This window comes from Nyctereutes procyonoides, unplaced genomic scaffold, assembly GCF_905146905.1.
Source record: "Nyctereutes procyonoides isolate TBG_1078 unplaced genomic scaffold, NYPRO_anot_genome, whole genome shotgun sequence".
NCBI lineage: Eukaryota > Metazoa > Chordata > Mammalia > Carnivora > Canidae > Nyctereutes > Nyctereutes procyonoides.
In genome coordinates, this window is record NW_026575051.1 from 12,000,323 (window position 1) to 12,025,204 (window position 24,882).

The 24,882-nt window shown below is 41.7% G+C and overlaps 1 protein-coding gene across 1 annotated transcript in view; it reads right to left on the reverse strand.

Annotated features, from left to right (window-relative positions):
* The window catches only part of XPO5 (exportin 5), a 50,314-nt gene that overhangs the window by 4,598 nt on the left and 20,834 nt on the right, over window positions 1–24,882 (reverse strand). Inside the window, exons 15-24 of the mRNA XM_055329743.1 lie at window positions 20,238–20,393; window positions 18,380–18,421; window positions 17,952–18,041; window positions 17,036–17,235; window positions 16,401–16,500; window positions 15,175–15,356; window positions 3,470–3,570; window positions 2,149–2,245; window positions 1,309–1,445; window positions 537–634 (exon numbers count right to left, since the gene is read on the reverse strand). Of these exons, the coding sequence (XP_055185718.1) occupies window positions 537–634; window positions 1,309–1,445; window positions 2,149–2,245; window positions 3,470–3,570; window positions 15,175–15,356; window positions 16,401–16,500; window positions 17,036–17,235; window positions 17,952–18,041; window positions 18,380–18,421; window positions 20,238–20,393 (1,203 nt within the window). The remainder of the gene's footprint in view (window positions 1–536; window positions 635–1,308; window positions 1,446–2,148; window positions 2,246–3,469; window positions 3,571–15,174; window positions 15,357–16,400; window positions 16,501–17,035; window positions 17,236–17,951; window positions 18,042–18,379; window positions 18,422–20,237; window positions 20,394–24,882) is intronic.

Sequence of the window (24,882 nt, forward strand, 5' to 3'; positions counted from 1 at the left end):
AACAGTGGGGAGGACGTTGGAATAGATAGTAGATAGTCCACTTCATGATTAAAATCAGCTGAGGAGGATTCCAGGTCTCAACAACAGAGCCTTGGGAGACCCCACAAGGTTAAACAACCAGATGCGGTTCCAATAACCTCTCCCATGCCCATGACGAGGACAGGGTATTCTATGCTTGGAAACAAAATCAACAATACTGTAGAATTCCCAGATCTCGCTAGACCCTCATTCTTCACCCAGCTGATCCTCCTGCTTTAATCCCACAGTCAGAGCAACAGACCCAGGGGAAGCACTCTCCTGACCACCTCTCCTCCTTAACAGGAGGCTGAGAACAGAACTGGAGCCTGCAAATCTTCACAGGCAACTGAAGCAGTCTAGATCTCAGGGGCTGCTCAACCCAGAGCCTGCTGGGGTGGCACCGCTGCATGGCCATCTGGACAGGGCCAAGAGATAACACTTCTGGGAACTGCCTTGCAAGACTTGTGAGAGGCCAACCTAAGGGTCATCTTTGTTACCCTCTCTGACCAATCTCTTACCATGTGGAGGTAGGTGAAAAGAGGTCCAAGGATTGGAGACACCAGGGCTTCATAGTGCTCCGGGGGACAGAAGAGCACCAGAGGCTTCACAAAGACCCATGGCGCAGTGGGTTAAGAAGTTTTAGCACACGAGCACATACCCCTCTCATTCTAATGCACCCCTCTCCTGCCAGGCAGCAGGTGACGCCCTTCGGCACAGTCAACCCCAAAGGAACTGCAAGATGCCAAGGACATTGTGTCAATAGGCAAAAATCTTCAAGCTCTTTTCCACAGACCCCACGCTGCTGAGGAATGGATATCAGGCTGCACATTACAGGCACTTATTTGCCAGGAAAAAAAAAAAAGAGGAGGGACACTTTCGTAACCAATTCCTCTTTATCATTCTCCTTATAACTTCAGGGAAGAAAGATACTTTCAAAAACATTAAAAAAAAAAAAGTCCAAATGAGAATGAAGTATGGGGAAGCACCCGATAGGATGTAGAAAAGAGATTAAAAAAAAAAAAAAGCTTTATCTTTCATATTTCCAAGAAGTGGGGCAATCAAGATTTAGCTCTAAGGAGAATGCTTTCAAGAACCCCCCGGGGCTGCCTTCCTGCTTTTCCTGCTGTTTATGCCAATCTTCTTGTCCGTTTAATGTAGTTTATCACACACTTAGATAAATGATTCCATCCATTCCACACTGCTCAGCTCTGCCTCCTCTGGTGCCCGAGAGCGACTCCTGTCTTCCATCTTCTGGCCCTTTGGGTTATCTAGGGACTTTGGAAAGGATATGAAGCATGGGTCTGAGTCGGTAGTCAGGAATATTGTTCAGGTTGACAAAGGCTGAGCTGAGGAGCTGAGTAGCAAGGTGCTCCACGGTATAGAAGTCCTGCTGCATTGAAGGACCTGCCTTCCCTAGGATATGGAAGCTGGAAGGGAGAATCACGGCCAGTGACAAATCCCACATTTGCTCCTGCAAGCCCCGAATGCCCCAGGAATTTCTAGTCTACATTAAGATTTCTCAGCTAGAAAACCAGTTGTATTTGGTTCATAAGAGAACTTCGGCTTAATCAGCAAAACACCCCTCACCCATTTAAGGGAACTTGATAGATTTAGCATCTTGTTAAACACAGATCAATAGTAGCCTTCATTACTTCCTAAGTAGTATGGATTTATAATGAGTCTCTCTCTTTTTTTGGGGGGGAGGGGAGCTGGCTTGGCTGAACAGAGCACTGGGGAGTGACAATGCCTGGGGTGTGGTGGGCTATGGGAGGGCCAGTTACCTCCCCATCCTACAACCAGGACCCAAAGACAAAGTCTGGCTAGGATGGTGAGGATTCTGATAAAATGCAGCCCCACCCACGGTATCTTATACTGTGGTCTCAGCATTTTATGCACTGGGAACAGACAAGTTAGGCGTAAGATCTCAAGTCATGGCTTGGACCAAGACATGTATGACAATTATAAAAAAGCAAAGATAAGAAAGCCAGCCAATTCATTTTTGTGTGACACTAGAATCATGGTTTCCTGTCAAATTTTTGCCTCATCTTTCCTGTACACTAGAATTCTACATCAGAAGTCCTATTCATGCCATTCCTATACAAAAGAATAGAAATAGCATCGGTTCCTTACCAGTTTTCATAGAGGGTGCAGAAGAAACGCTGCATTCTTTCCAAGACTGTTTTGTAGACAGGAGAGTCATTCAGTTCCAAGAGAGGTTGAGGTAAGCCTAAGAGAAAGATGGGTCAGGAACATGCTATCCTGCTGTCAAGGCTCTTAACCAGCCAACACCCTATGGCAGGCAGATATGGTTGGGAAGTGAGGGTGAGAAATGCTGTAAATGCAAAGCAGCTGGCCTAATATTCCACCAGAAGGAGGTGCCAAGAGCTCCCCTCAAGATGACTGCTACAACATGGTTTTGGTGGGGAAAGTGGTAAGCTATTTAAGTGCCCAGGACTTCAGAGTAGACCTGGGCACTCCAACTTTTTGCCTGGGTTTCTCCCAATGGGACCTGTACCAAAACACACGATGACAGCTCAAGATGATCTCTCAATAAAGCACCGGGTGCTTTTAAAGAGATACTGTGGGCGCTGTGACAGTGAACCAGCAGAAAGCTTCAGAGATGGGCACAAGGTTTAGACAACTCGGATGTCTCTAGTTCTAACTTCTAACCACTGCCTTGCTCTCTTGTGTTCCAGCCATGAGTCATTCCTCTCTATTCCTGCATGCCTCAGGATCTTGGACCTGCCATTCTGTTTGCCCAGAATGCTCAACATCTCTTGCCTCCAACCTGATGAGGTCCTTCCTATCTATCCTTCAAGTCTCCACTAGGAGGCAGTCTTCTGACTCCTCTCCAAGAAGGATGAGGTCTTCCAATAAACACATGACCACTTTCCTTCCCAGTAATATATCACACGACTGCATAGTTAATTACTAATGGCAAAAATGAGTTAAAGCAACATGCAAATCAAGGTAACAACTGGGAAACATGGTTTAGAATCCATTCTTTAAAAAATTTTAACATATATAATAATTTGCTAATTAAAGCTATTGGAGCTTAGCTGTTTTTAAAGATTTATCAAGATCTTACCTGACTTAACACTTTTTTTTTTCACATGTGAAAGCAGGAAAGTATGCTAATATCCTTCTGGTCAAAAAACCATGGTTTATTTATAATCTAAAGGCTCTGACACATACCACTACCTGGAGGGGTTAACACAGGGGGGAGGTGGGTGGCAGAGGGGAGAAACTGCCTCTGAAGATCTCTGTATGCTAAGATAATGAAGTAAATGCACTTGTTCCTAGAGACCCTGCTGGAACTCCATACAAAAACAGGTGGTCGAGGTCGTGACAGGTGAGAAGGAGATGACCACCCAGGCTCACTGATGCTGCAGGCTGAGTCCATTAGAGGTAAGGTAAACATCAAGAAAAGAAAAAAGATTAGATTTCTTACCTAAAATTGCAGATTTCTCCACTTCAAGCATATCCAGAGCCTTTGTGAAAGGCTCTGCCATCTTGGCTAGCATTTCCGGTGCATATAAAGTATTATGAGTTCTGCAAGAAAAATAAGGATGCTATGTGAACTTTTCCTAGTCTGCAGAAGGAAAGAATGGGTTCCATCCCGTAACTCAGTGATACTACACTTCCACATAGATGGATCTCCCTGTCAACACTACTCCCGCAGGGGAAAGAAAATAAGGTATAAATATTTAAATGTTTGGGATCCCTGGGTGGCGCAGCGGTTTAGCGCCTGCCTTTGGCCCAGGGCGCGATCCTGAAGACCCAGGATCGAATCCCACGTCGGGCTCCCGGTGCATGGAGCCTGCTTCTCCATCTGCCTGTGTCTCTGCCTCTCTCTCTGTCTCTCTGTGACTATCGTAAATAAATAAAAATTAAAAAAAAAAATAAATAAATATTTAAATGTTTCCCTAGAAACGTTGAATAGACTATTTGGTTGTATGGCATTCAACACCTAAAAGTGATCAAGATGAGAAGCAAATCCTGAGACAGATGGATGATAGCACAGTCTGAAGCCAGAAAAGGAAATTCTTTTATTATTTTTTAAAAAGATTTTATTTATTTATTCATGAGAGACACACAGAGGCAGAGACATAGGAAGAGGGAGGGAAAGCAGGCTCCATGCAGAGAGCCCAATACGGGAATTGATCCCAGGACCCCAGGATCATGACCTGAGCCAAAGGCAGATGCTCAACTGTTGAACCACCCAGGCGTCCCTTTTTTCTTTCTTTCTTTCTTTATTTTTCTTTTTCCCTTTTTCTTTTTTTAAAGATTTATTTTAAAGGGGGAAGTGGGGGGGAGAGAGCGAGAAAGCGAGAGAGCCTGCTCATGAATGCAAGTGGGAGGAAGGGCAGAGGGGGAGAGAGAGAATCCCAGGCAGACTGTAAGCTGAGTGAAGGGCCCAACCAGGGGCTCCATTTCATGACCCTGAGATCATAACCTGAGCAGAAACCAAGAATCAGATACTTCACTGACTAAGCCACCCACATGCCCAGGGAAATTTTTTTAAACCCGAGACAATGCTCAGGTACTCCCAGTTTGCAGACTCCTGGTGAGATAGGAGGAAATGTCAGAGGCACTGTGCTTTCACAGGCAACAACAATGGAGTAGGTAATGAAATGCCCTCATTTTTTCAGATGTTTGGTCTTTACTCTGAGACCAGACAATGCTTTGACAATTGTTTCTGCCTCCTGGAAGAACAATCACAGTTCCCAACAGAAGATTGAAATGACTTACCTGAGCAGTTGCTGGCTGTGTATGACTAAGGAGCAGTGACTGTGGACCTAAGCTACCGGCCAAACACAGCTGTCTACCCCTATTAGCATAGCAATGACACCACCAAACAATCTATAGCCAAAGGGCCTATCTTATTTTTCTTTTAAAAGTTTTTTTTTTTTTTTAAAGATTTTATTTATTTATTTATGAGATACAGAGAGAGGGACAGAGACACAGGCAGAGGGAGAAGCAAGCTCCCTGCAAGGAGCCTGATGTGGGACTTGATCCCAGGACCCTGGGATCACGATCTGAGCCAAAGGCAGACGCTCAATCACTGAGTCATCCAGGTGCCCCTTCTTTTAAAAGTTAATGATAAAACATTTCAAACATAGAGGAAATCACAGAATATGATAGCCTAGCAGGGTTAAATATTTAAGATGCACTCTGAACAGATCATTTTAGACATCTGTATTTATATTTAATAAACACTCAACACCACTTTTTATATCTAAACATGTATACACAGTACAATCATTTAAATTAATTCCAGCTTATCTCCCCACCTCCCTGAGAGCTAATAAGTTTGTCTATGTGTGAGAATTTCTCTATGATGGACAGAAACATGTAGAACTACTGGATACTGGTGCTTTGCAACTCATGTGCTACAAATATTTTCTCCTCATCTGTGGCCTGACTTGCTTATACTGTTATTTCCAATAGGCTTTATGCCCTCTGCTATTTTTCCATTGTGGTAAAATACATATAACATAAAATTTAACATTTTTAAGTACAGTTCAGGGGTACTAATTATACTGTTGTGCAACCACCACTACTATCTATCCCATTTTTGCCTTATAAAAGTGAAACTTGGGACACCTGGGTGGCTCAGTGGTTGAGCGTCTGCTTTTGGCTCAGGGACTGATTCCAGGGTCCTCAGATTGAGTCCTGCTTCGGGCTCCCTGCAAGCAGCCTGCTTCTCCCTTTGGGTCTCTGCCTCTTTGTGTCGCTCTTGAATAAATTAAAATCTTAAAAAACTAAAGAAATAAAAGTGAAACTCCATACCTATTAAACAGTATCTCTCCATTCCTCCCTCCTCCAGCTCCTGGCAACCACCGCTATACTGTCTATGATTTTGACCACACTTGGCATCTTGGTAAGTAGAATCATACAGGCTTTATCCTTCGTGACCACTTATTTCATTTAGCACAATGTCTGTCCTCAAGGTTCATCCATGTTGGAGCAAATTGAAGAATTTCCTTCCTTTTAAAGGTAGAATGATATTCTATTTTATGTATGGATTCATCTAGTGATGGACATCTGGGTTGTTTCTACTTTTTTTAAAACTAAGTAATCTCTACTCAACAGGGGGCTCAAACTCACACCCTCCAGATCTAGAGTTGCACGCTCTACCAACAGCCAGTTGGGTGCCCCTGCTTCTGTTTTAGCTGGTGTGAATCATGTTGCTATGAACTTGAGTGTATAAATACCTCTTTGAGACTCTGCTTTCAATTCTTTGGAGAACCCAGAACTAGAACTGCTTTATCACATGGTATTTTTATCTTTCTGAGGAACTGACTGTTCTGCACAGCAGCCGTCCCATTTCACACCCCCACCAGCAGTGTGCTTCCATGATTCCTATTAGTCTGCTCCACAGAGACCCACCGGTTCCTTAGTAGTACCTTTTCTTCAATCTTCGTTCTTTCAAGATTGTTCCTCATCCTCATTAATTTCTATTTTCCTGGGATGCCTGGGTGGCTCAGCAGTTGAGTGTCTGCCTTTCAGTCAGGGTGTGATCCCAGTTCCGGAACTGAGTCTCACATTGGGCTCCCCGTGAGCAGCCTGCTTCTCCCTCTGCCTGTCTCTGCCTCTCTCTCTCATGAATAAATAAAAGCTTTTTAAAAAAATTTTCCATTTTCCTATCTTGACTTCCTTTTTAAAAAAAAAATTAGTTTACTTTTGGTAATCTCTACACCCAACATGGGCCTCGAACTCACAACCCCCGAGAGATCAAGAGTCACATGCTCCTCTGAGGCAGCCCAAGAGTCCCTGCACTTTTTGCTTCTGTCATTGAAATCTGCCTTTGCAACCCTCTAGTGTATTTTTCATTTCAGTTATTGTATTTTTCAGCTCCAGGATTCTTTTTGGTTTCCTTTTAGGTTTTCTATTCCTTTATTGGTATTTCCATTTTGTTCACATTGTTTTCTTGGCTTTCTCCACATCTTCCTTTAGTTCTTTAAGCACGTTTAAGACCATTGTTTTAAGTCTCTGTCTAGGGGTGCCCAAGTGGCTCAGTTGGTTAGGCATTGGACTGTTGATTTTGGCTCAGGTCATGACCTCAGGGTCATGGGATTGAGGCCTGCATTGGGCTCCGCAGAGCTCTACACTGAGCATGGGGCCTGCTTAAGATTCTCTTTCCCCTTCTGCCACCACCCACCCACCACCACATACATGCACTCTCTCTCAAAATAAATAAAATCTTTGTGTAGTAGATCTGCCATTTAGATCTATTTCAGAGATAGCTAACTCTGAAAAATCATTATTTTCTTCTCCTTTCCCATACTGATTTTTTTGACTATTGTAGGCTGTCTCTGTGCTAGAGATCCACTGAGGCATAAATTTATGTTTTCTCAGGTCTTTTCTGAGCCTTTCCCTGGGCATACATAACCACTTTTCAATTTTCCCCATATATGCAGGTGTTTTGGAATGCCCTAAACTTTAAAGTCTGACACACCAAAGGGGAAAAGTGAAAAATAAAGGGGGGGGGCACCACTGGCCCTTTAAATCTCCTAGTGTTACTTATTTCAGCAGGTGAGGAAGAGCCTTGTAAAAATAGGGGAAGGTATAACCACCACTGCCTACTTCTATGTCTGCACCTGTGCTATCAGAAGTAGCCATCAGTGATCAGTACACAGATCTCCCATGGTTAGTGAACTGGGTCCATTTTGTCTAGCCTGGTTCTGCAAGCTGTGTGCAAGCTGCTCCAGCCATAGACAAAAAGTAAATGAACAGACATGGTGTTCTCCAATAAAACTTTATTTACAAAATGTGTAGAGACCTATATTTGGCCCTTGGGCTGTGGTCTGCCAACTCCTGCTTTAGATCTAATAATTTATAATAAATATAAAGTAGGGGCACCTGGGTGGCTCAGTCAGTTAAATAAGTGTCTGCCTTCAGCTCAGGTCATGATCTCAGGCTCCTGGGATCAAGCCCCAAGTGGCTCACTGCTCAGCGGGGTGTCTGTTTCTCCCTCCCTCACCTGCACCCTGTGCTTGTACTTTCTCTCTCAAATCAAAAAAAAAAAAAAAGAAAGAAAGAAAAAGAAAGAAATACAAAGTAGACTAAGTTAAACAGGGCTATGGAGATGCAATAAGCAAAATCCAAACTAAGGGAAATTATACAAGTACAAATCTAGTTTTTTTCACCAAGTAAACTGAAAAGATGATAGGGCAACTTACAAATTTAGAGACTTAAAAACATCTCAAACACTATATAAAAACCTAGTTTGCATCTTGAGTCTCCCCCCCTTAAAAAAACACCTAAAATATTTTGGGGCTATTTCCACATTGATGAAACACTTGATGATGTTAAGAAATTACTGTTACTATTTTAAGATCTAATAATTGGAAGGTAGTTATATTGAAAAGACTCTGCTAGATCCCGGTAATTTCCCTTTTTAAAAAAAGATTTTATTTATTTATTCATGAAAGACACGGAAAGAGAGAGGCAGAGACACACGCAGAGGGAGAAGCAGGGCCCATGGAGGGAGCCCGACATGGGACTCGATCCCGGGTCTCCAGGGTCACGCTCTGGGCTGAAGGTGGCGCTAAACTGCTGGGCCACCACGGCTGCTGCCTCTGACCAGACTTTTTTTTTTTTTTTAAATGTTTTTTATTTTTTTTTTATTTTTATTTTTTTTCTTTATGATAGTCACAGAGAGAGAGAGAGAGAGGCAGAGACACAGGCAGAGGGAGAAGCAGGCTCCATGCACCGGGAGCCTGACGTGGGATTCGATCCCGGGTCTCCAGGATCGCGCCCTGGGCCAAAGGCAGGCGCCAAACCGCTGCGCCACCCAGGGATCCCTCTGACCAGACTCTTTTTTTTTTTTTAATATTTTTTTCTTTATTTATTTATGATAGTCACAGAGAGAGAGAGAGAGAGAGGCAGAGACACAGGCAGAGGGAGAAGCAGGCTCCATCCACCGGGAGCCTGACGTGGGATTCGATCCCGGGTCTCCAGGATCGCGCCCTGGGCCAAAGGCAGGCGCCAAACCGCTGCGCCACCCAGGGATCCCCCTCTGACCAGACTCTTAACTGTAATCCGGTACAGCATATTCTTACCCCAAATCATATTTTGAACTATTATTCCCCAGTATCCCACTGGATAATGAGAATTCATAACCTACTTCCTTCTACAGTCCTGAAATTGCACTGTACCTTCTCTCATTCACTCTTCTCCAGGATTCCAGAAGGCTGTGTTAAGTTTCCTGACTTAGGTTCTAGTAGTTTGGAACATTCTGTTACGAGGTAACTAGCTTTTGCTAACATGAGGATGTGGTGGAAACCAGTTCCTTGTTGTGACACCCCTCTAAGTTTGTCTCATTCATAACAATCCTCTGGGGTTGGTGAATTTTATTCTCCCCACGTAACACACAAGAAAAAGGAAACTCAAGCAAGGTTGTTACTTTGAGTAGTTGCAGGTCATGTGGTTGCCACTGATTTTAAGATGTAGACTTTTCTGGGCGTGCCTACCTGGCTCAGTGGGTAGTGCCTGCGACTCTTGATCTTGGGGTTGTGAGTTCGAACCCCACGTCGGGTGTAGACATTACTTAAACATAGAATCTTTTAAAAAAAAATGTGGAGTCTTTTGTGTTTCTCTCCCTTCCAAGAAATGAGCACAATCTTGGGGGTACAAGTGTATTAAGCAATAGTTCAACAGTACTATTAGTGTGTGTCCACGCCCATGGCTTAGGGACTTAGGCCATACCTTGTTCAGAAAGCTCAGGTAAATCAAAGAATGACCTCATGCCATGGCTCAGGACGCAGTCTTCTCTACCTCTGCCTTGGTACAGGAGAGCTATGACCCTAATACACATACATGTCTATCAGCCCCCACCTTGTTTCTACGCATGCCATCCTCTTGCTCATCTTTGCTCATGCTGTTTCCCTTACGTTTCCTCAGTTCTTTGCCTTATACACCTATTAAACATTCAGGTTTCAACTCCAATGTTACCTGACCCTTCATTCTCTCTTTTTAAAAAAATTTTTATTTATTTATTCATGAGAGACACAGAGAGAGAGGCAGAGCCAGAGCCAGAGGGAGAAGCAGGCTCCATGCAGGGAGTGTGATGTGGGACTCCATCCCAGGACCATGGGATCATGCCCTGAGCCAAAGGCAGATGCTCAACCACTGAGCCACCCAGACATCCCCCTGTCCCTCTATTCTATCAGTTAATTGCTTCCTGCTCAATGCTCCTAAAGGCTATTTAATGCAGCTATCAAAGACTTGCCAGCCACCCTATGGTTTACAGAGGGTTTTCAGAGCAATGATTTTATTAGGTTGTCACAATGCTGGATGTTAATAAGAACGAATATTTATTGAAAAATACACAAACTGTGCTTTTGTTATAAAAAAAAAAAGCAGCCTCAGAAAATGACTTGTGAGGCACTTCATTTTTCTATTCTCTGGAACAATTTGTGTAAAAGATGACTGATAAGACCCTTGAAGGTCTGGTAGAACTCGAATGTAAAATCATCTAGGTCTGGAGGTTTTTTGGTCTAATTTAACTACTGAGATAGTTAATGGTTTAATCTTTAAGTTTTCTGTTTTTCTGACTTACTCATCATAAGTTACATTTTCCCCGGAAATTATCCATTTTTTCCCTAAGCTTTCAAATATAGAAATGCTGTTATTAGCATTTTCAAATAGTCAGGTTTATTTTATTAAAGATTTTATTTATTTATTCATGAGAGAGACACAGGCAAAGACACAGGCAGAGAGAGAAGCAGGCTCCATGCAGGGAGCCCGATGTGGGACTCAATCCTGGGACTCCAGGATCACGCCCTGAGCCGAAGGCAGACGCTCAAACTCTGAGCTACCCAGGTGTCCCTAGCTTTATTTTTGTTAAAATAATTTCATATAGGGGATCCCTGGGTGGCTCAGCGGTTTGGCGCCTGCCTTTGGCCCAGGGCGCGATCCTGGAGTCCCGGGATTGAGTTCCGCCCTGGGCTCCCGGCATGGAGCCTGCTTCTCCCTCCTCCTCTGCCTCTCTCTATGTCTATCATAAATAAATGAATTAATCTTTAAAAAAATAATAATTTCATATAACATAAAACTAACCAATTTATCTTTTTAATTTATTATTTTTAAATTTCTTAAAAAAGATTTTATTTGTAAGCAATGTCTACAACTGACGTGAGGCTCAAATTCTCAACTCCAAGATCAAGAGCCACATGTTCCACCAACTGAGCCAGCCAGGCACCCCCCAAATTAACCATTTTAAAAGTATGTAGACAATCAGGGTGCCTGAGTGGCCCAATCAGTTAAGCATCTGCGTTCAGTTCAGATCATGATCCCAGGATCCTGGGATCAAGTCCCATGTCAGGGTCCCTGCTTCAATGGGGAGCTTGCTTTCTCCCTCTCCTCTGCTGCTTCCCCTGCTTGTGCTCTGTCAAATAATTAAATAAAATCTTAAAAAAAATAAAATAAAAAAGACACTTAACTGACCGAGCCTCCAAGTGCCTCATAATATTTTTTTTAAATTACTGTTACTATTTATTACAATCATCCTATGGGGTGTGAAGTGGTATCCTATGCTTTTGATTTACATTTCCCTAATGTCTAATGATGAGGAGCATCTTTTCATGGGCTTGCTGGCCATCTGCCTATCTTCTTTAGAGAAATGTCTATTCAAGTCTTTTGACCATTTTTTGACTGGATCATATTTCTACATTTATCCTTATGGCAGCACTAAACTAGTTTGATAATCATAGCTTTGTAGTGAGTTGAGATTGAGAAGGTTGCATTCCTTAACTTTGTTCTTCTTTTTCAAAACTGTTTTGACTTTCTGGAGCCCATGTTGAGAAGTTCCCTTTCTACTCATAATCTGCTGAGTATTTTTTATCATTGAGATTTTGTCAAATGCCTTTTCTTTCTTCTTTCTTTTCTTTCTTCTTCTTTCTTCTTTCTTCTTTCTTTCTTTCTTTCTTTCTTTCTTTCTTTCTTTCTTTCTTTCTTTCTTTCTTTCTTTCTGATAGTCACAGAGAGAGAGAGAGAGAGAGAGAGAGACAGAGAAAGACAGAGAGAGAGAGGCAGAGACATAGGCAGAGGGAGAACCAGGCTCCATGCACCGGGAGCCCGATGTGGGATTCGATCCTGGGTCTCCAGGATCACGCCCTGGGCCAAAGGCAGGCGCCAAACCGCTGCGCCACCCAGGGATCCCTCAAATGCCTTTTTTCTTTTTTTTTTTTAATTTTTATTTATTTATGATAGTCACACACAGACAGAGAGAGAGGCAGAGACACAGGCAGATGGAGAAGCAAGCTCCATGCACTGGGAGCCCGACGTGGGATTCGATCCCGGGTCTCCAGGATCGCGCCCTGGGCCAAAGGCAGGCACCAAACCGCTGCGCCACCCAGGGATCCCCTCAAATGCCTTTTCAATTAAGATGATCATGTGGGTTTTTTCCTTTGTTCTATTATCGTGATGTATTACAGTAGTTTATTTTCATACATTAAACTACTCTTATATCCCTGGGATAAATCCCATTTGTCATGGTATATAATCCTTTAATCATGCCATTGGAGTCAATTTGCTCCTATTTTGTGAGGCCATCCAAAACTCTGCTTTAGCCTTACCTACTGCTGTGTGGAGCCCAAGGATTGGTAAAAGGTAGCTCTTACTCTGAAAAACTGCAGTTTGCCACCTTTTTAGTTTCTAATTTAAGTCTTTCTTGGTGGTTTGGGAAGATGGCTAATACTATGAAATGATCTCTGATAAAATCTTTCTTCCTGATTCAGTCAAGTTTGACAGGGAGCAAACAAGCTGTATCTATTTTGATTATCCTTTATTTTGACCTCAAGATATAATTTAAAAAGCAGATATTAACATATTAGATGTTAAACATCCCTGACTCTTCAAGAGAATCTTGTATTCCTCATGGTCTCCCCTCCTCCTGCTCAAGAAGATGATGGTACCATGGTGGCTTCATTTCTAACTTATAAAAGCCAGAGCAGGAGGGCTCAGAGTATATATTGCTTTGCTATCTCTGATTTCCAGTCAGGTGCTCACAGCAGGGAAATTTTTACAACCCCTACTGATACTTAGGCTCCTGAAATATCACTTTTCATAACACACTTGGCAAGCCAGGGTTCTGTGCCTCCACATTAAAAGAAAACTATTGCTCAGCAAAGAAAAAGAAACTAGGTAATAAAAGTTTTTAGTTTTGTACAATCTGTACCTATTTGAGTATTAGGATTTCTATTCCTTTTTTTTTTTTTTAAGATTCTATTTATTTATTCATGAGAGACACAGAGAGAAGCAGAGACACAGGCAGAGGGAGAAACAGGTTCCATGCAGGAAGCCCAACGAGGGACTTGATCCCGGGTCTCCAGATCACACCCTGGGCCGAAGGTGGCGCTAAGCCGCTGAGCCACCCAGGCTGCCCTAGGATTTCTATTCCAACTCAACAGAAACTATGTATATACCAAAAGACATTTCTAAGAATGCTAACAGCAGTACTACTGTAGTATTTGTAACAATAAATGCTGGAAACTACTGAAAAGTCCACCAATTCTAAATGAATAAATAAGTGACACAGTAATTACACAATAGATTACCATGCCAGGAATGAAAATGAACAAACCACAACGACATGCAATAATTTGGATGACTCTCACATACATTTGAGCAAGAGAAGCCAAACATGAAGGCATGCATGCTTCTGACTCGACTTATTAAAGCTCAGAAAACCAGGCAAAATGCTGAAAAGGTCAGAATACTGGTTACTCTTGTGGGTCAGGTAATGACCGAAGAGAGGTGTCTGCTAAGGTTGTTTGTTCATCTGGGTGCTGATCACATGGATGTGTCACTTTGTGAAAATTCAACTACAGGCACTTATAATTCCTGTCCTTTCCTTATATCTACTTGTGCCCTTACATTATACTTCAAGATAGAAATTACTGCAAAAACAATATAAAACTCCAATAGCTCTGGATGCACAGTACTCAAAAGAAACTGTTCCATAACTATAGTGAAGATTTTTCAAAATATCTTGGTCAACATTAACTTAAACCCTCTGATAGCACAGTGCCCCAGAGAAATGAGTAATTTGCTTTGTTCAGTTGAGATGCTTGCTCTTCTACCCTGGATAAGAGGCCAAAAACCACAGGAAAAGAGCACTAACCTGTAACTCAGAAATACTATGAGATACAGAAAAGAATCAAGGGGTGTCTGGGTGGGTCTGTCAGTTATGCATCTGCCTTCTGCTCAGGACATGATCTCAGGGTCCTGAGATGGACCCTGGGTTGGGCTCCCTGCTCAGCGGGAAGTCTGCTTTTCCCTCTGTCCCTCCCCCTACTTGTGCTTTCTAACAAAATAAATGAGTAAGATATTTTAAGATTAACAAAATAAAAAAGAATCAAACTTTGCTTTGGCCAGTAAGAACTGAATTTAGCCACTGCCTACTTTCTCTGTAGTGTGTCCCTGAATCATCAAACATACAGGTACAGTAAGCCTAGGCTTGGCCTACTTTCATTTGAATATGTAAACTCATGTGATTTGTAACAGTGACCTTTAATGTACAAACTACCTGGAGGTCTTGCTGAAATGCAGATTCTGATTTAATATATCTGGGGTGGGGCCCTGATTTTGCATTTCAAACTCTCAGTGGCTTGCTGATATTGCTGGTCTGAGGATTCAGCTTTGAGAATTAAAGACCTAGAAAACTGAGTGGGAACATATACCAAGTTCCTTGGTCATGTGCACCACTGCATGTTTGGTCCATATGAGGGCAGTCTTGTTATTGATAAATTCAGACGAGCTCATTTATATACCAACCAGAAGCACCACAAAGAAAGCAAGTGTCCCGTTCCCAATGAACAATTCCTCTAGTGGCAAAAATTTGGACATATAAACCTAAAGTAAAAAGTTGAGATAAAGTATAAGGAAGTAGGAGAACACAGAGAAGAGCCTCAAAAGGAGAAAAGTCATTTTGGAATCAGCCTCCACGTGCTCACTTGGAACACAAGACTTATGCAAGTGAGGACTAGTGTTATTTTTAAAAAGGAGACCCCAACTGGGAAAGAAACAAGACCTAATTCCTCATTTACTAACCACCATGATTTGAAGGAATACAAACAGATTACACTTTTGAGGTCCTTAAGGTAAAAGAATAAATAAAACAATAGAAAAGCCATTATTCTAACTCACCTTATAAGAGCAAGCAAATTATCAAGAAGTTTCAGAATCTGTTCTGTGCAGGGGTTACGGAAGATTGGATTTCCACTGGGCGTATAACCCACCACGAATCCCCCAGCTTTGGCCTCTTCTAGGTCAGTGGGCCAGCAAGTTCGTTTCACAACACCCAGAATGCTATATACACAAAAGCTCATCTATAGAAAAACATAAAACAAAAGGTAAACATAAAGAGGAAGAAAAATCAAAAGTGTTATTAAACATATGCAAGGTTACAGCAAATGTGATACCAGAGGCCGGAGAGAAGGAAAGGACCCCACCCCATCCTGTCCCTTCTTTTAAGATCAGTTTAAGGGTCCCTTCATTTCTATCTTCAGGACCAGTGGTAGGCTCTAGAAGTTTCCTTTCCATGAGGCTGTCCTTCAGAGGTTACGGTGAGCCTCTTGTAGGATCCCAATTAGAAGGTGGCCTGGACATGCTTCACAACCAAGTGTTTAGACCGCCAATATTTCACCTTATTTTTGGCTGACCTTATACCCTCCAGCTTCATACTTGACAGCTCTTGCCCTTATCCTCACTCATCGTACTCCCAACCAACCTACAACCTGCCAGGTTAATTAGTTAAGACTTTTCCAATACTGGAGCCAGGAAGAATGCTTATTTGAATAGTGAAGAACTGAAGAGTCTCAAGTTTACAAGTCAGACCATCTTTCGGACACTACATGCCGGACAGCAGTGGCAGGGAGGACTCCCACTGCTGACCCAATGCTGACCTAATTCCTCATTACACCTTTGGTCTTTGGAACTATTTAGAGATCCTTAAAGCCAAAATAATGACTTCAAAGAAAAGAACATCCACTCTGCTGTGGGAACTAATTCAGGAACTAGAATGACTAAAGAAGAGGGATGCCTAGGTGGCTCAGCGGTTGGGTGTCTGCTTTTGGCTCAGGGCCTGATCCTGAGGTCCTGGGATCGAGTCCCGCATTGGACTCCCTGCATGGAACCTGCTTCTCCCTGTGCTTCTGTCTCTGCTTCTCTCTGTGTCTCTCATGAATAAATAAAATCTTTTAAAAAAAAAAGACTAAGGAAGAAAAGAAAGGAAAAGCTTAGGGAAGTGGAGACTCCCAGATTTCTCACACACATAGGAAAAACATAAACCTGTAAGAAACTCTACAAATGGTAACACCCTACTCCTACCTGTAGCCACTGTAGCTTCCCATTCCCAGAAGAGTCGTACTCACTCGTGCACGGTTTAGACCACAGGGATCATCCAGGCCTGGGTCACAGCTCTGCCGATCAGCACCCACATAGGCAATAAAAGCATCAACATCTGACAGCACTCTGATGGTTGGAGTGGGAAAGGCAAGTCATATCATGATTTTAAGAAGACAGTTTCTTCCACAAAGCTAATAAGCTATGATTATTTGGCTCCAAAGAACAGTTGTTATAGTGAGGAATTTAATCATATTGTCAACTGTCATTTGAAGGCTGAAACTTCTCTTCCCACTTCTAAATGTCATTAGCAAAAAGGATGCAAGCTTGAGAATGCTACGTGGCACAGTGAGGGTCTGTGTGGCACCTATTTGGTATGGCCCCTCCTGGCTGCTCTCACTTCTCTGTGCGGTCTAGGGCTGCCATGCAGACACTGCAGGTTGTACTCTGCAGCCTCATGACCATACTATCCATTTTTACTCATTTCTTCCCTTTCTCTACACCTCGGTAGAGAATAAAAGACTGCTTTTGGAAGACTTCAGATGTCACTGATGGGGCGCCACTACACCCTGATATCCTTACACTGCCACACTGGGCACAGCTCTTAGAATCTAGAATGGGCGCTCGAGTGCAGTGAGGGTCTGGGGCAAAGGCTCTCCTCTACCTGTGCATGTCTTCAGAAAGCCAGATGCTGGCCACTGGTGCCATCAGCTCCTCTAGGAACACCTTCTGACGCTCGTAGTTCTTGAATTGGTTGCTAATGAGAACCAGGGCTTCCATGAGGGCACACTTCTCCATTTGTGTCAAGAGTAACTCATTGGAGAGGAGTTGCTTCACATGGTTATAAAGCATGTCAAAATTGGGCTGCAGATTACAAAGAAAAAAACCCAAAGGTGGTGAAGGTCTAAATTTTAAGGAGATGTGGGTCACTCAAGGAAGGTGGAAAGAGAATCAAGGCATTCCTAGGAAGGTCAGGCCTGTAAGACTGTCACTTAGTCATTTAGTTATAATGCTCTTCTTTTGCCTCAACAAGCAAGGCAATTTATGCAGGAGATGGTTCATGTCTTGAATATTTGGGTAATTTTACTTTCCCATACTACAGCTGTGAAAACAATAGGTCCTTTTTTCTATTTCAATTTTATAATATATTCACGGACAAAAATCAGCTTGTTTATATCATTAGACACATAACTACTGTGTATTTAGAAAAGAAATTTTTGGTTAATTTCCTACAGAAACCCTCCAAAAGAGGTTGGGATTTGCATCTGGCTTCTCTCAAGATTAGGCACACCATTTGGCAGTAAACAACAGCACACAGGAAAGATGTGTACATTGACAGGAAAAATCTGGTCATCTACATTGGAAAAGAACTATTCCTTTTGAAGGAATGTATCTGCATTTTTGACTCCACTACCAGGTAGGAGAGGAAGAAGGCACCAACTCAAGAATGCTTATTTGAAACGAAGCTACAGTTCCCAGTTTTCTCTTTATGTGAGGTATAATTAGGGCTGGATTTGTAGAGGAATGTAACTAAACTTGATAGGTCTCAGTGGCTACTTGGTCAGAGTGCAGTGGCTTACCAATACCAGCTGGGGGTAGTCACGACATGTCTTAATGATGGAGGAACAAGCATGTCTCCTCACATTCCTCACTGCTCGGGTTCTGGGGGCCTGAGAAGACATAGTCAAGAAACTTGGAGCACTTTTAATGTAATTTACAGATGCTGCATAGAATCACATAAAATATTTCCTTCAGAGGCAAATTCACAAATCATTTTTCACAACATGGGAGTTTAATGAAGTGACATTTATAGTCACTATGAATCCCCATGTTCACTGTTTTGCCTTAGAGTATCTCTTGAATAAAACACCATATTGTATGACCATCTCCTGCCTTTACTAACCCCTTCTCCCTATAAAAAAAAACAATAATCTAGACTTAGGTGTTCAGCATTCATACTTTCGCTTTCCAGAAGTTAGGAATTGTTGGTTGAATTAAATGGTCTTACCTTACTTTCTTCAACAGTTTCAAAAGTGACAGATGAAAATAGCTAAAGGTAAGAAAGAAAAGGTTACTCATCAGTATCAAATGCATAAAGTATTTTTAAATAGTAGCATAAAGTTTCCAACAAAATCTCAAAAGTATAAACTATATACTAACAAAATGGTTTTCAACTGGTGTTACAAAGTTTCAGATGCTCATTTTCTCAGATAACTCTGCAAGAGGCTTGAATTCACAACTTTACCATCAAACGTTTTATAAAGATGGAGATTAGAGAATCCCCAAACAATCCAAGCTATCAGCCAAACACTCAAGCTATAGTGATACTATATCTATATATAGTGATATAGATATCACTATATATACTATATCTATACACTATAGATATATAGATAGATCTATACACTATCTATATATACTATATCTATATATAGTGATATAGTGATATAGATATCACTATCTATATATAGTGATACTATATACTATATATATACTATATATATATATATATACTATATACTATATAGTGATACAAGCTATAGTGATACTCTGATTCTACTGTGTAACTTCTCATCAACTCTTTAACCTAATACAGCGTTGACTACTGCCCTAAATCACCAGGAAGGAGTTATACTTTAACAAAGGTCTAATCAAGAAACCCAATGAAGTGGTGTCTGGGTGGCTCAGTCGGTTAAGTGTCTGCCTTCGGCTCAGGTCATGATCTCATGGTCCTGGGATTGAGCTCTGTGTGGGTCTCCCTGCTCATCAGGGAGTCTGCTTCTCCTCTCTCTGCCCCTCCCCTCTGCTTTCTCTCTCTCTTGCTCTCGTGAATAAAATCTTAAAAAAAAAACAGAAAAAGAAAAAGAAACCCAATAGACATTACCTTGTTCTTAAAGAATTTCTGTTGTAATAAATGAGCCTATCTTTATGAAGTTCTGCTGATCTTTGTAACATGACATTTTGTCATTTATCTGCCTTTACCCTTTTTTTTTTTTTAAGATTTATTTATTCATGAGAAACACAGAGAGAGAGACAGAAGCAGAAACAGGCTCCATGCAGGGAGCCTGATGTGGGACTCGACCCCAAGACTCCAGGATCACACCCTGAGCCAAAGGCAGATGCTCAACCGCTGAGCCACCCAGGTGTCCCTATCTGCCTTTACAGTTATTTTTCTTTGGGGAATTCTCATTCTTCACCCTCCTCCCCCAGTGATGGTAATTCACAAGGTTTCCCTGCTTGAGCCACATGTCCAACTCTACATTCATATCACCCTCCTTCCTAGGGTTTCACCTCTGCTCTAAGCCCCTCTACAATAATGCCACCTTAATACTGTATTTTTGAGACTCTAGACCTTTAACTTCAAATAGCCAATTTACTATAAAGTGTCTTCTCCTGGATGTTGTACATACACTTCAAATGTAGTATTCCCAAACTGAACTCATCCCTCCTCCTCATTCTACGGATTCCATTATTCTTACTCAGGTACTGTTCTACTACTCACATAAACTGGAAACCCACAAACCATCCACACCAACCATCCCTATCACAAATCCCTTTCTAATAAACTGACAGCATACTGAGACCCTTTCTTTAGGAATTCTCTTCCACTTCTCAGTAGACTTGTCTATTAATTATAATGCCACATAGGTACAACAACTGTTTATGTGATTTTATTTCCAAAGAGAGTGCCTGAGGGGAAGTGAGGCTTTTCTACCAGCATGGTGCCTGATCTGCAGTAAGTATTGAATACCTGATGAATGACTAAATGACGGTTTTATTGGCTTGTCTCAAAGACTCTCGAAAACAGTCTCAAAAAATTAGTTCAAAAATATCCAACTAAAGTTTAAAAAGGAGATGGAATTTACCTTAGAGAAGACCTGGGGCAGGAACTCTGGTCTGTAGGTGACAAATGGAAAGAGTGCTGAGACATTAGTGAGGACACAGGACAGGATGAGAGGATCCTTGGTGTCAAAGTTCAGGACCATTTGCAACAGCTCTATTCCATCATTAACAGGAACTGCCTGCATTACAGACAATGAAAAGGATATTGACACGACTGATAAGCACTTCTGGTAAAATTTCCTTTAAGCTTCGGTTTTATATACTGCTTTTCAACCTGGAAATTCCAAGTATTACCCCATGTTATTAAAACTTTTCCTAAATGACGCTACCACATGCCATCTTAAGAATGTGGCTTTTCTGGGATCCCTGGGTGGCGCAGCGGTTTGGCGCCTGCCTTTGGCCCAGGGCGCGATCCTGGAGACCCAGGATCGAATCCCATGTCGGGCTCCCGGTGCATGGAGCCTGCTTCTCCCTCTGCCTGTGTCTCTGCCTCTCTCTCTCACTGTTTGACTATCATAAATAAATAAAAATTAAAAAAAAAAAAAAAGAATGTGGCTTTTCCTAATACTAGAAAGTGAGAACATTGCTGTTCATTAGTGCTAATACATCTTTGTGGGAAAAATTTTTGGCTACATTTTCGATTATTTCATTCGGGGGACAGACTTTTGGGGATGGCTATAATTACTGAATCAAGAGGTATGAAAATTCCTAAGTCAAATTGTTTTTCTTCTTTACAGGTTTTATCAGTTGATTCTCTGTTCACCAATATGCCCTTCTTACCATGTTCTCAGCAGCAGTTTGAGTTTATTCTCTAAAGCTTTTGCAGTAAATAAAAAGAGTTTATTTAAAATTTGCATTTTGGGATGCCTAGGTGGCTCAGTGGTTGAGCATCTGCCTTCAGCTCAGGTCATGATCCCGGGGTCCTGGATCAAGTCTCGCACTGGGCTCCCTGCAGGGAGCCTGCTTCTCCTTCTGCCTGTGTCTTTGCCTCTCATGAATAAATAAATAGTTTTTAAAAAATTTGTATTTCTTCAGTTGCTAAGTTGCTAATGAGGACTGAATTTTTTCATATTTATTAATGACTTTAGTTTCTCCTCTCTATATAAATCTGACATCTTTTGTCTCTTTCTTCATTGGGTTCTTGTGCTTTTATTAATTTGTGTATAAAGAACAAAATCTTATTGTGAAATATTCCAGACCTTTAGAAAAGTACAAGCAATACTTTAATAACTCTCCATGTGATGACCTGGAGATGTACAATGTTACTGATAGAGTGGCTGCTTTGTGTACATATCTTCCTCTTCAGCCCCTAGAGGTGGCCACTATCCTGAATTTGGTGTTCACAATGTCAAGGATTCCATCATTTCTGTGTACTTCTGTCACAAATGTATATATTCATAATTACACAGAAAATTGTATGTTTTGGGGTCAACATAGTGTTTATGAGAATCATCCTTGGGACAGCTGGGTGGCTTAGCGATTGGGCATCTGCCTTTGGTTCAGGGTGAGTTCTGGATTCCTGTGATCAAGTCCCACATTGGGCTCCTTGCATGGAACCTGCTTCTCTCTCTGCCTCTCTTTCTGCGTCTCTCATGAATAGGTAAATAAATAAAAATCTTAAAAAAAAAAAAAAAGAATCATCCTTATCCATAGCATACCCAAGTTCCTTTTCACTGCTATAATCTATTCTGTATAATCTATTGAGGGATATTAAGTTTTTTCCTTGGCTCAACACACAAGCATTCTATAGAATGTTGGTGCCTGGGATCCCTGGGTGGCGCAGCGGTTTGGCGCCTGCCTTTGGCCCAGGGCGCGATCCTGGAGACCCGGGATCGAATCCCACATCGGGCTCCCGGTGCATGGAGCCTGCTTCTCCCTCTGCCTGTGTCTCTGCCTCTCTCTCTCTCTCTGTGACTATCATAAAAAATAAAATTAAAAAAAAAAAGATTTAAAAAAAAAAAAAAGAATGTTGGTGCCTTAATGCAGATACAGAATTTCTTCAGAACACTTAGGAATGAAGTTACTGGGTTATAAGGCTAGGCATTTTCAACTAGATATTGTCAAATTATTCTCCAATGTTGTGATATCAATCGTACTCAAAAAGCAATGTTTAGGAAATAGACTTTTTTTTATAGTAAGAGTACTAATCCCATCATATTTATTGCAAATATTGTTCCAAGTTTGCCTTTCAAAGTTTATTTCATATGTTTTTTAAAAAGTGGTTAAAACCATTCACTTTTTTGTGATTACTTTCATTGTTTTTCAACTTAGGGACCTTTCCCCAAACAGTTAATTTTACCTAATGCTATTTATTAAATTATCAAATCCTTCTCAATTTCTTTGGGATGTTTATATATACCCCAGGTTGTTTCTGGGCTATTTTGTCCCAATGAACCATATCTAATGTCAGTACACACTCTGCCTTTAAAATATTACTCAGCCATTAGAAACGACGAATACCCACCATCTGCTTCAGTGTGGATAGAACTGGAGGGTATTATACTGAGTGAAGTAAGTCAATCAGAGAAGAACAATTATTATATGGTTTCATTCATTTGGGGAATATAAAAAATAGTGAAAGGGATTTAAAGGGGAAAGGAGAGAAAATGAGTGGGAAAAATCAGAGAGGGGACAGAACACGAGAGACTCCTAACTCTAGGAAACAAATGGTAGTGGAAGGGGAGGTGGGTGGGGAGATGAGGTGACTGGGTGATGGGCACTGAGGGGGGCACTTGATGGGATGAGCACTGAATGTTATACTATATGTTGGCAAATAGAACTCCAATAAAAAAAATACAAAAAAATAAAATATCACAGCTTTATATTTTACTATCTGAGGCAAATCAATCCTTATCTTTTTCAAAAACTTTGATTTTTTTCCACCTCTAAAGCTATTCCCTGTATGGATCCATTGCCAAAGTGAATCTTCTGGAAATATAAACTCAGCTAGGGATCCCTGGGTGGCGCAGCGGTTTGGCGCCTGCCTTTGGCCCAGGGCGCGATCCTGGAGACCCGGGATCGAATCCCACATCGGGCTCCCGGTGCATGGAGCCTGCTTTTCCCTCTGCCTGTGTCTCTGCCTCTCTTTCTCTCTCTCTCTGTGACTATCATAAATAAATAAAAATTAAAATATTTATATTTATATATATATATATATATATATATATAAACTCAGCTAATGCCACTACAAATGAGAGGAATAGCTTTTCAAAAAACTATTTTTTAAAAAAGATTTTATTTATTTGAGAGAGAGAAAGAGAGAAAGCAAGCACAAGCAGGGGGAGTGGCAGGCAGAGGGAGAGAGAAAAGCAGACTCCCCTCTGAGCAGGGAGCCCAATGTGGTGTTTAATTCCAGGACCCCCAGGACCATGACCTGAGCCGAAGGTAGATGCTTAACCGACTGAGCCACCCAGGTGCCTATTTGGTGGTCGTGATCTCATGGGTCCTAGGATTAAGTCCTACGTCTGTTCCTCCCTATCCTTCTGTGCACTTTCTCTCTCAAATAAATAAAAATAAAATCTTTAAAACAAAGCTCTTTTAGCCAAAGAATCTCTTAGTCAAATTCTTTCACAGGCTGCCAGCCAGGCTCCTCTGACAGACCCTGCATGAGGGTGAGGATTGAGAAGAAAGTGATCAAAGATTCAGAGTCAGAAACTGAAAGTAGCAAATGGGAATGTAACAGGCTAAGATCTGTCACTTGCACACTCCTAGGACATATAAAGTGTTACAGTTTCCTTTACAATAGTGAGTAATTTCATCATACACACATTCATCAGAAACTCACTTTTCTTGATTAATAATGCTTCATTCTGACCCATTTCACTTTGGTGAAGAACAAAAGGTTTGGGAGTCAAAGGTTTACTTTAAGTCACTAATAAAAGCCTAAATAGAATTCTCCTGAGGAAAAGAATTTTGTTCTTTCTTTCTAAGATTTATTTATTTATTTATGAGAGAGAGAGAGAATGAGAGAGAGAGAGGCAGAGACACAAGCAGAGGGAGAAGCAGGCTCCATACCAGGAGCCTGACGCGGGATTTGATCCCGGGACTCCAGGATCGGGCCCTGGGCCAAAGGCAGGCGCCAAACCGCTGAGCCACCCAGGGATCCCTGTTGTTTTCTCCCCATCAACTTTTCTGACTCCTACTCAGTTTCTAATTGTTTTTTTTTTTTTTTAATTTTTTATTTATTTATGATAGTCACACACAGAGAGAGAGAGAGGCAGAGACACAGGCAGAGGGAGAAGCAGGCTCCATGCACCGGGAGCCGGACGTGGGACTCGATCCCGGGTCTCCAGGATCGCGCCCTGGGCCAAAGGCAGGCGCCAAACCGCTGCGCTACCCAGGGATCCCTCAGTTTCTAATTGTTACCTTTGCTTTGTCCCCAGCTCATCTCTTTCTCTCATATGCTATTTAAACTTTTTGTACCTTTTGACCAACTAATATTTGGCATTTTGACCAAATATCATCATATTCAAGGACATATCATACAATCCAGCCTACAACCAACTAGGCACCCACCATGCCCCAGTGCCCAATACTGCCAGTCCTTTCATACAATTTAAAGACAAATATATCTGAAAAATCCTGACCATTTCATTCTTTTGATTTCCAGCAGGATCATACCCAAATATGTGGATCCATCAGTGTCTAACTTTAAAAATGGCAGGAAAG